General features: G+C 38.9%; 1 protein-coding gene across 1 annotated transcript; it reads right to left on the bottom strand.

Moving 5' to 3' along the window:
• Positions 1 to 2130: 2130 nt before the first annotated feature.
• On the bottom strand, positions 2131 to 3492 carry LOC140281726 (lymphocyte antigen 75-like). The gene is made up of 4 exons (XM_072376216.1): positions 3132 to 3492; positions 2680 to 3039; positions 2408 to 2502; positions 2131 to 2284 (listed from the first exon to the last, which is right to left on the bottom strand). Exons 1-4 carry the CDS (start codon positions 3490 to 3492, stop codon positions 2174 to 2176), a joined length of 927 nt encoding a protein of 308 aa, XP_072232317.1. The 3' UTR covers positions 2131 to 2173.
• Positions 3493 to 11356: the final 7864 nt, after the last annotated feature.

Raw genomic sequence — 11356 nt, 5'->3', positions numbered from 1 at the left:
TGATCATGTACTCTGCAGCCGAGAAATGCAACTCAGATCCACAAGGAACGGGTCGCATTTTAACGCATTTTATAAACTTGGGTTGCATGGTGTGGCTAATGGGTTGTTGGCCAATGCAGTGTTGAGTCTTCCCTTAAGCCGACAGAACAAGATGCTTTCTCTGGTGCTGGCAGTAGCAAACAAACAGACTGCATAGAGACCAGCTGAAGTTAGTAAAAACACAGTGATTACAACAACGGATGAAGCTACTGGCAAGCAAATGTGACCTGTGCCACCACCTCCTCCCACAATGAACCCATGCTCCATATTTATGGCCTAATTCAACCACATTTCATCTGCTCGTGAAATATGTGTTTGGAAAAGCCCACCCAATACAGTCTATATTTCGAACTCCTAACTGACAAAGTGATTTGCTTGTTTTTGGCACGATAATGTTTTAACCATATTCAATGGGACTGAAAAGTGCGCGAAAAAAACAGTCTGTTGGTGGAGTTGTTGAAACTGTAATTCCTACGTCGTGCCAAATGATCACCATTTCCTTACATCTTTTGTTTCCAACTCCCACCTTTGCGATGTCAGATACAACTTGTATACTGTATGCTGACATTCTTTTGATGTTTTGCTGCCATCAAATTGTTATGGTAAGTGAACACACCAAAAATCATTTCTTTGTGCTTGTGACTTGTGTTAAACGAACGATCAAATTACAGATTTAACTACTGATTGTACTTTACAGTGTTTGTACAAGAACTTTAATGTTTCCTCACATTTGAGCAGGTTTTGATGAACTGCAAAAGGTTTTTGTTGTTTTTTTTTACTTCACATGCTTTTAAACAATGACATAAAAAGTACAATCTATTCCATGACAGCAGGGCTCATCATGAGTACTGCAGCACAAGCAACAGCAGAGCTCACCAACATAGGCAAATACATGCAATCTTTTAAATATGTATATTCAGAAATCAAATTTTGGTAGAATTTTACCATAAAATCGTAAGTCACCCAACAATGTGTCAATAATAGTTCATATCAGTGACTTTATATATTTTTGGGAGTTTGAATTTCCCTTAATTAAAAAAGTTGTACATCTTAGCCTATAAAACACACGTTCATTTCAATCATAATTGTATTTTGTGATTATTACCTCTGAAATGTGGTGGACTAGAATATATTTAAAAATTTCCGAAATGGTCAGCTCCTTTGATACTACACTTATAAAAGTCTATATATCTGACTGACAGAAAAGTCAGTATAACAGCTATAGAGTGTATTTTCAAACATCAAATATGGACAAAAAGCACTGAACCTCAGGAAGTCACTGACAACTTCACAGGACCGGATCCTCAATTTTCCTGATCTGTGTAAAGATAAAATACAGCATATAAATGTCATTGAGCTAATTATGTTTGCAACATTGTCCCAGTAGCTAAAGAGGAAGCTGCTTGAATCAGACCAATAAAAATTGGGAACTTTACCTACCATATTTTGCGCACCATAAGGCGCACTTAAAAGCCTTAAATTTTCACAAAAAACGGGTGTGCGCCATATAATCCGGTGCGCTTTATGTGTGCACCGAATTCCAAAATCTGTCACGGATACCGCCATTTTGAATTTTCCATGGGGAGCGGCGAGCATTCATAGGGGCATGAAGCCCCCAATGTGCAGTTTATAAGTTTAAAAGTGTAAAAACGACAGACGATGTTGTCCTTGACCGTCTGACCATTTCCCGCTGGCACAGGGACGTAATACATACACTATGTGTGCTGGCAGCGATAAACCAATAGGAGAACATTAGGTAATACGTACGCATTATAATCAGGTGCGCCTTATGTATGGGTTGAGTACAGAAATGGACCCCATAATTGAGGGTGCGCTTTATAATCAGGTGAGCCTTATAGTGCGCAAAATACGCACTATTACTTTTGTTTTCCCTTTAGCATTTCAGACTCAGGCTACCACCAGAGTTAAGAGGAAAAGGAGCAGAAAATGAAAAACAGCTAAACACAGAAAGGCCCTTTCATTCCTTCAATAAAAAGTAGTTATACCATCAGTTAAATGAGCAAGTGTCCTCTCATAGATAACATTATCACAGAAGCTTTGATGTAGACAGAACCACAATGTATTACTAAACACTGCAAGCATTGGTAAAGCAAGGTGAAGTTGGCTTAAGATTTCAGAGCTCGGTCTTTCTTTTTCTTTCCTTGCGGAAGACTTTTCCATCAAACTGTTCTCTCCACTTCAGGGTGACTCCATTCACTCCGCTCTCCTTCAGTCTTTCCGGGAACTGAGGGGACACACATGGCAGCCATTTGGAAACATTTCAACAAAGGTTTGTGTGCGTTGGAGACAAGCTTTTATTTGGAAAGCAGTCACTGTATGCACAAATGCAACCAAAATCCTAATTTACCTTCTTCAGAAGCTCTGCTTTCACAGCAGTGTCTTCCAGATCCACAGAGTCCTCCAGCTCCAATCTGAGCTTCACTACCTGCCTGGTCACTGGTACTGAATAAAGGAGAGACATTACACCTGCTTGACATCATATATTCCAAATTCAGAATTCCATTTCATTCCATTCAGAAATATAAATTCATGAAGATACATGTTTGAGGAAGTTGGACATTAGTTATTCTGATATACTGCAGTATTCAATCTTCCACTGAAGGACAGTAAAACACTCACCAGGAATGAGGCTGTAACAGACAAATGGTAATCGTGATTCGCAGGATAAAAATTTCCATCTTCCCGATCTCTGCACTGATGTAACACCACATATGACTGTGTTTGACTTGATTTGGTTTGGTACATTGTCCCACTCGCTGAATAGGAACCTAGGAATCCTATCTGACCAATAAAAATTTGGGCCTCTAAATAGACCAATCCATGATAATTTTGCACTTGGTGACAAGCTCAGGACTCTCTGGTTCTCTGTGGAGTTCCTCACAGTGGCCAGGTCTACGTGGTTCTCCCTGCAGTACCTCTGAGCACTGGTCCAGTTCATTCTCTCATTTACAAAAATAAACACAGGATCCAGCTGCGTTCCTGGAAGTGAAAGGACTTATGCTGAGATCACATTCTTTTAAAAAATAGGCTTTTCTAAACATAATGAAATAAATCTTGCTTGGTCGTCCTACCTTTGTAGCAAATGAAGGTGTATGATTGCATACATCCATAATCTATCCACGTTCCAGGATGGTCCAATCTCACACAAAACTGGTTTGCTGAAAGAAAGTTGGGCTCAATAGCAATCTTCCAGTTCCTGTACTGAGCCCCGGACCCATCAGACCACTTCCAGTCAATTTCACTATAAAGACCAAGCCATACGTCAGAGCTGTGACCAGCAGATGAAACAGTGTTGATAAGTTGTTTCAGTTCTTCAGAGTTTTCAATGGTGGCCAAGTCCGTGTGTGTCTGTCTGCAGTAGGTCTGAGCTTCAGTCCAAGTCAAATTTTGATTAATAAAGTGGTACTGATGCAGGTGCAGAGGACCAGCCATTCTGAGAAGAAAAACACGACAAAACAACATCTCAGAATATGTACATGCATACATTATCACACAAGAGAATGCTCTGCCAAAGGTTAACAAAAAATTTACCCGAGAGAAACAAGAAACCCAGTAAAATCCTCGCCATCATGATGCTGCTCTGTGGACTGCTGAGGAACACTTTCCTTATGGAAAAATTGCTTAAGTTAAAGGAGCTCCCCTCCTCCTTCCCTTTATGTAAATAGCATCAACAGCAGCATCTTTACACAGAATTAGTTACTGCTGCTGGTAATGTTATGGAAGTTTTTATCGCTTCCTTCCTAATACCTCTGATGAGAAATGAAATAGAGAACTTTTCTTATTTCTGCCGGCCGGCTAAGTTTTAAGTGTTACTTTATGCAACTTATGGAAATTAAATGGGGAAGTTCACATTTTTATGACTTTCTTTATTGGAAGCAATTTCACAGGTAACAGTGAAGTGTAACATGCAGATCTTCCATTCTAAGTTTTTTTTTCATCCCCCTTCCCATCCCACCTCAACAAAGAACATTTGCCAATGTGAAGGAGTATCAACATGTAAACAGTACAGAATGTCTACAACAAAAACATAAATAAGGAATGTAGAGCGATTAAATGTGTAATATAAGTATGAAGTAAATGCTGACATAAAAATAAAACAATTTAAGTGTAAAATAAATTTTAAAAAAGGGGGGAGGGCTCAGTCATCCCAATCAGGCAGATGTTAAAGATTCAATGCAAATTAAGAGAGGTCTCCAAGTCTTTTCAATTGAACTTTCAATTGAAAGGAGCCGTTGAGGGAAAGTCTAAGCTTTTCAAGCTTAATTTCTCAGTAACGTCTTCCTCACCTATCTGTTGTGAGATGGAGGATGAGGGTGTTTCCACTTAAGAATTATGAGTCTCCTGGCCAGCAGGGTGGCAGAGGCTAGAACAGTCTGTATAACTTCAGAATTAAAAGGCTGTAATAAGAGAATATATATATATATATATATATATATATATATATATATATATATACATATATACATATATACATATATACATATATATATACATATATACATATATACATATATATATACATATATATATATATATACATAAACGTTTTTTTTTTTAACTACTTAAAACCCAGAGTTATCATTAAACTCTGAAAAATAAAAATAGAATAAAATATCCTTAATCCAAATTTTAACAACCAACAACATAACCTTTATCTTAACTGTCTGGCCTAATTCAGAAATAAATTTGAACCTAGAGTAAGACTTCACACACTATAGTCAGTATTTACAAAACTGAAGGTAGAATTATGAAAAATTAAAAAAAATCACATCTCAAACTAATTTATAAAACACAACAGATATAGAGAAGAATATTTGATAACTGTTTTCTTTCTTTATTTTTTCGGCTTGTTTTTTTTTTTAAGCTACCCAGTATTGGCTGAGATGGCGCATTGCCATTGAAGTCACTGGATAGTTGAGCAGGCTGCTTTGGGGCAGCACTTGTTGCGGGAGGTACAGAAGCAGTGCTGCTGATGGTAAAGGTGTCGTTAAGTTAGCTGCTGTCTCTGATGTATTAGCAACAGCATCATTGCTACTACTATTAGTACAGACAGGAGCAGCACTACACTTCTTAAAAGCTCTGAAAAACAGATGCATCACACAGCATTAACTTTCTCTTTGTGAGCTGCTGGAAGTTGGAGTGGAAAATAAGTAAGCTGGTTTTGTCAAAAACGCTGTGATTATATAAAATAAAACAGTGCCGAACTACAGCCCAGGACAGGTCTTTACGTACAGTAGGGGTCTGTCAGACACAGGTCATTTGTCCTCAGTCTGTTACATGCAGTGGATGTGAACACTCATCTCTGTGCTTGTGTGACTGAGTAAACCCCCCTGAATCTGGCAGAGTTTTACTGCATCTTTAAAGTCTTACTACTCCATCCTGAAACCTGAGACTACACAGTCATGCTTGTCTTGGATCATTTGCGTACCACCAGTGTTTGGATGTTTACTGGGGGGTAAGTGGTGTGTGTAATTTTCTGCCCTGGAGTTTCATGCCTCAGACCGGCCCACTTTAGATCACAACCTATTATCAAAATCATGTAATTATAATCTTACATTTGTTATGGAAAACACATTTTGACTAAACCATTTAAGATATTTTCAATGGCAATATATGCAAGTTTATTTCATATTACTTTCATCTTATTCCCTTTCAATTGTGGGCTTTGTGTATTTACTATCTTACTTTTAATGATAAAAAATATAACGAGTCACTACTATCGTTTGGGCATAGAAAGTGGTTATATTGGAACTAATGCTTGCTTGTTCACACACTCTGTTACAACAGCTCACCTGTTTCTATATGAAAAGTGCCCTGAGATGCATGATAATTCAGCACTACATAAATGAAACTGACCTGAATTGATCAGAAGGCTTTGTAAAAAGGAGAGATTTGTGCTGAGAATTATGACCATTAATAAAATGTTATTTAGTGTCAGAAGCAGAGCCAGGAGCCAGGAACCAGTAGCGATGAGGGGACTACTTCTGTCAGTATGGAAGGAACAGGTGAATTGTTGTAAATGAGTGCTTCAACAAGCAAGCATTAGTTCCAATACACTAATAGTAGAAGCAATGATGCTGTTGCTAATACATCAGAGACAGCAGCTAACTTAACGACACCTTTACCATCAGAAAGCACTGCTTCTGTACCTCCCGCAACAAGTGCTGCCCCAAAGCAGCCTGCTCAACTATCCAGTGACTTCAATGGCAATGCGCCATCTCAGCCAATACTGGGTAGCTTCCTGGGTAGCTAAAAAACAAGCCGGAAAAAAACCCCAAAGAAAACAGTTATAAAATATTCTGCTCTAGCCTATATCTGTTGTGTTTTATAAATTAGTTTTAGATGTGATTTTTTTTCTATTATTTTTAAGACTACCTTTCAGTTTTGTAAATATTGACTATAGTGTGTGAAGTCAAATTTATTTGTGAATTAGGCCAGACTGTAAAGACCAAGCCACATGTTAGAGTTGTGAATACCAGATGAAACTATGTTGATAAGTTGTTTCAGTTCTTCAGAATTTTCAGTGGTGGCCAAGTCCTGTGTCTGTCTGCAGTAGGTCTGACCTTCAGTCAAAGTCAAATTTTGATTAACAAAGTGGTACTGATGCAGGTGCAACGGACCAGCCATTCTGAGAGGAAAAACACGACAAAGCAAAATCGTAGAATATGTAGGCTACATACATTGCAATTAGGACTGGGTAAAAAAATCGATTCAATCGATTTTGGATCGATTTCATTTAAATTTTGCAATAGCAATTCATAGGGCATGAGATCGATTTTTCCCCATGAAGTTAACCCCAGTCGTCTCGTGCGTGATGCAGCAGTGGCTCGTTTGCGTCCGCTTGTCATTTAAGCGCACAATCGTGCAAGATGGCCGACGCAGGTAAAACTCCGCTCAGCAAGCCGCCCCAACTTAAGTCTGACTGGAACCATTTTGGATTTAAAACAACAAAGGACAAAGAGCTGGATAAAACCAAAGTGGTTTACAAAATCTGCCAAGCGGAAGTCCGTTATTGTAGAAATACTGCAAACCTCAGAAACCACTTGACAAGGTATCACACTGTGCTAACGTTAGCTTCCGACAACAAGCCGTCTGGGGCAAAATAAAAGAAACTTGGGGAATCGCAAACATTTCCATTCGATTCACCGTGGGCCATAAAGATAATAGAGGCCATCGCAACTTTTGTCTGCAAAGATTTACACCCGTACTCGGGTTCATGTGCTCGAGCCACACTCGGTTATGGTGCAACATAAACATCTGACTGAAACAGTTATCCCCATGATTCACATGTGTGCAAGACGACCTCCTAATGAAAATGCAGTCAGCACTGAGAGTCGGCATAACTTGCGACACCTCACAGTGACTTCTCATTACATCGACAACGAGTGGTGCCTCATGTCTCATGTGCTGCAGACCACCGAGGTTCTCACGAGCCACACCGCTAGTAATATAGCTGACATGTTGACGGGGGCGATACAGGGGTGGGGGCTGACCAGCAATAACCCAGCAGGCGTGACGGACAACGCTGCAAAAATGTTTTGTGCGGTGGAGATAATGCAGCTGGTGCACGAACTTAGGCTCACAATTCAATTCAATTCAATTCAATTCAATTCAATTCAATTCAATTCAATTCAATTCCATTCAATTCAATTCAATTCAATTCAATTCCATTCCATTTTATTTATATAGCGCCAAATTACAACAATTATCATCTCAAGCAGGTCTAACGTTCTTTCACCAGAATATTACGGCAAAACATAAAAGCTTTTTTTTTTTAAATTTTATATGTGCATTTTCTTCCCATTTCACTGAGTAGTTGTAGCAGTTAATAATTTCTGATCCATGCATTTGTGAGATTGTATATTTGTATGCATGCCATGTTTATTCTCATACTGTGATGATAACAACATGAATTTGTGAAATGTCTTTAAGATGTGATGTGCAGAAGGACAAATTGTATGCAGCATCAGCACTGGATGCTCACTTTAAGGCCCTACTATCCCTGTCTGCTAAAGAGCGAGTTGACACCTTCTTAACACTTCAGACAGAGGCTGCCACTGCTGCACTTGATGTTAGTATTTTTTTCAAAAAACTGTTCAATTTAATAAGAATGTTTTCATTGACAATTAAAATATTCTCTATTGGATTATAAGGGATATTATATCATTCAGAAGTGTTCATAAATTATTTTCAATCTATTTATTTATTGATGTTTTTGTTTTGGCTTTTTTCTGTCTCATTCAACAGCAAAATACTGATGGTGATGATGCTGATGAAGGAGCTCAGAAGATAGGGTAAGCGACTTTTCCCATGAAGCCCAAGAAATCCAGCACCGTGGAGTCTCTCCTTGGGGCAGTCTGCTCACCAACAGTAAATGAAAATTAACAGAAAACTCAAGCTGAAGATGAAATCAGAAGATACAGGGCGGAAAAACCTGCTGGGCTGAATGAAAATCCTCTGACCTGGTGGAGGTCAAATGAAAGGCAAGGCAAGTTTATTTGTGGAGCACAATTCCTACACAAGGCAATTCAGAGTGCTTTAAAGCTACATAAAATCACAAGAAGGCAAATAATATCAATAAAAATAATCATTGATTAATTCAATTGAAAGCGAAGAGTGCAGATAAAATACTTTCAGTTGCACAGCTAAAAAGAACTGCTTTCAGCATGGATTTAAACTGTCAGAGTTGAGGTCTGTCTCACATCTTCTGGAAGGCTGTTCCAGACTTTAGGAGCATAAAACTGAAACGCAGCCTCACCTTGTTTGGTCCTGACTCTGGATACCAGCAGGAGACCCCTCCCTGAGGTTCTCAGAGTCTGAGTTGGTTCATTGCGTTGGAGAGGGTGTTTTCAACTGCGGGTGATATTGTCACTGCAAAAAGGATCTGCCTAACCCCAGATCATGTCGATGAGCTCCTTTTCCTGCACAAGAATCTCACAGTTACCAAGTGAGAAAAAAGTCACAATAGCAGGACTTGACTTTAGACAGTTAAAGTTTTCTTTTAGTTTTGTTGCCATTATTATTATTATTATTTTTGCACATTAGGAAACAATGCCTTAATGCAATTTGCAGTTCAAGTACACTTTCACTTGCGATTCCTTTATGATTTAAAAACTGCACTTTTGAGACAGTTTTCTTTCCACCTGAAGTTCAAACTGTCCAATTTACAAGTTTGCACTGAAAACCTGTTGTTTATGGTGAAAAGGAAAAATTAAGTACATTTGTATTTTGTAACACATTTGAGCCATTTTATGATTTAAGAGCAGATTGAATTGAATTGTTTCAAATCTTGATTAATCGATTCAGGACCTTATGAATCGAAATCGAATCGATTTAGGAAATTGGCACAATACCCAGCCCTAATTAAAATATCACACAAGAGAATGCTCTGCCAAAGTTAAGAAAGGATTCTACCCGAGAGAAACAAGAAACCTATTAAGATCCTCGCCATCATGATGTTGCTCTGTGGACTGCTGAGGAACACTTTCCTTATGAAAATTTGCTTAATACATGGGAACCCACCCTCCTCTTTCCCTTTATGTAAAAAGCGATGAATGACTTTATGCACCTTATGGAAATTAAATGGGGGAATATGTTTTTCAGCCCTAACAGAGAGGTTGATCATTGTGATTCTTCCATTTAAACATACGATTTTTAGTATGTAAATGTGGTGCACCTAAAAAAAGGGGTCACCACATATTTTTGGTTATATGATCATTTTGAAATGTTTTAAAAATTAATTTACTTTTTTTTTAAAAACGAACAAATAATATTCTGTTTGTATATCGGCATATTAACCTGCCTGTATTTAGTGCTTTCCTGAGCTTAATGTAATAACAGTAGTGGTAAAGTGGAACCTGGGTTCGGGGGGCGTGGATCCCAGGTTGGTTTCCGGGGCGGACTTCCTGTTTACGTCAGACGCAATCTGGATGCTAACAGCAGCGCTCCGGTCTTCATTGTTCTCTGCTGTTTATTTATTCTTCAGGTCAGTACACGGTGAAAACACACCAGAACTATATTGTAAAATGGTTACAGATTCTTTTAATAGTAGATGGTACTTTGACACGGTTTATGCGCGCCGTTCTGCTAATATATTTAAGTTTTATTAGCAGAGGGTTAGCTTGGCAGGATGCTAGCCCGCGCCGGGGAAGTTTCGCGGGGCTTGGTGATTAAAAGACCGTGATATTTGACCAACTCCGGTTTTGGGAGTTTTCTAATGATTTTGTTTAAATCATCTTCAATGAATGTTATTTAGTGACACTGAAAGTAAAGTGAGTCCAGCTGAAGTTAAAAGTAAAGAGAGAAACCATTCTCTGTTCATTAAGTGTGGGAATTCTGAGGTTAATGTTGAAAGAATGCCATGTTAAATTCTACATTAGTTATAAGTCTGGTAATACTAGTTTTGATAGGTAATAAGTTAAAGATGGAGTACATGTTGATGTTTAGACCAGTCAATATGCAGTTAAATGCAGTAAAGCTCAGAACAGTTAATTAATCCTGTTTAATACACTTAGTTGCCTTTTATTGAAGTGAAGGATGGCAAAGTAAAAGGAGGTGGTAAACGTAATTATTACGTTTGAGGAAAAGAAAGGTCATGTAAAGCATCAATGTTGTACACTGAAACAGTTCTGTTGTAATCAATAAATGAGACGCAATCTGGATGCTAACAGCAGCGCTCCGGTCTTCATTGTTCTCTGCTGTTTATTTATTCTTCAGATTGTGCACATCACTGTTTCATCAGTCCTGACACTCAGGACCTGTAACATAAAGTATGTGAAAAAACAAATGATGGTTAAAAACACAATGCTACGGTGTGGTCTGCTGGAGAGGCGGCAGCACAGACAGGGACAGGAGCAGGCTCAACAGACTGATTAGAAGAGCGAGCTCTGTCCTGGACTGTCCTCTGGACTCCATAGAGGAAGTGGGTGAGAGGAGAACGTTAGCTGAGCTGACATCCAGCATGGACAACACCTCTCACCCCCTACATGACACTGTGGGGTCCCCGAGTAGCTCCTTCAGCTGCAGACTGTTACACCCACGGTGTAAGAAGGAGAGGTTCCACAGGATGGCTGCTGTTAGGCTCTACAACACCTGCACCACCTGATAATATTGTAGTTTCCTATTCGTGTTCATGTCTCAACTCACTACTACTCACCATGGCTGCGCTTCAACATTTGCAATGTAATCATGTGTTCTTCAATATTGATGAGCTCCAACTGCGAATACAACTGCTCCACCTCGGTTGCCATTATTTACTGTTGTTAACTGTGACCAGAAGAAAAAGCAAGGATTTGGC

Source organism: Leuresthes tenuis, unplaced genomic scaffold (genome assembly GCF_036924035.1).
Source record: "Leuresthes tenuis unplaced genomic scaffold, fLeuTen1.0.hap1 SCAF_22, whole genome shotgun sequence".
In the NCBI taxonomy this organism is placed as follows: domain Eukaryota; kingdom Metazoa; phylum Chordata; class Actinopteri; order Atheriniformes; family Atherinopsidae; genus Leuresthes; species Leuresthes tenuis.
This window is presented reverse-complemented; position numbering and strand designations above follow the sequence as displayed.

What these genes read in the sequence shown, in the direction of transcription:
- LOC140281726 (XM_072376216.1), bottom strand. Translation starts at nt 3,492, where the DNA reads ATGGCTGGTCCTCTGCACCTGCATCAGTACCACTTTATTAATCAAAAT. An exon ending in CACCTTCATTTGCTACAAAG is followed by an intron (nt 3,040 to 3,131) that starts GTAGGACGACCA and finishes TTTCACTTCCAG; the next exon opens with GAACGCAGCTGGATCCTGTG. An exon ending in CTGTTACAGCCTCATTCCTG is followed by an intron (nt 2,503 to 2,679) that starts GTGAGTGTTTTA and finishes TCCTTTATTCAG; the next exon opens with TACCAGTGACCAGGCAGGTA.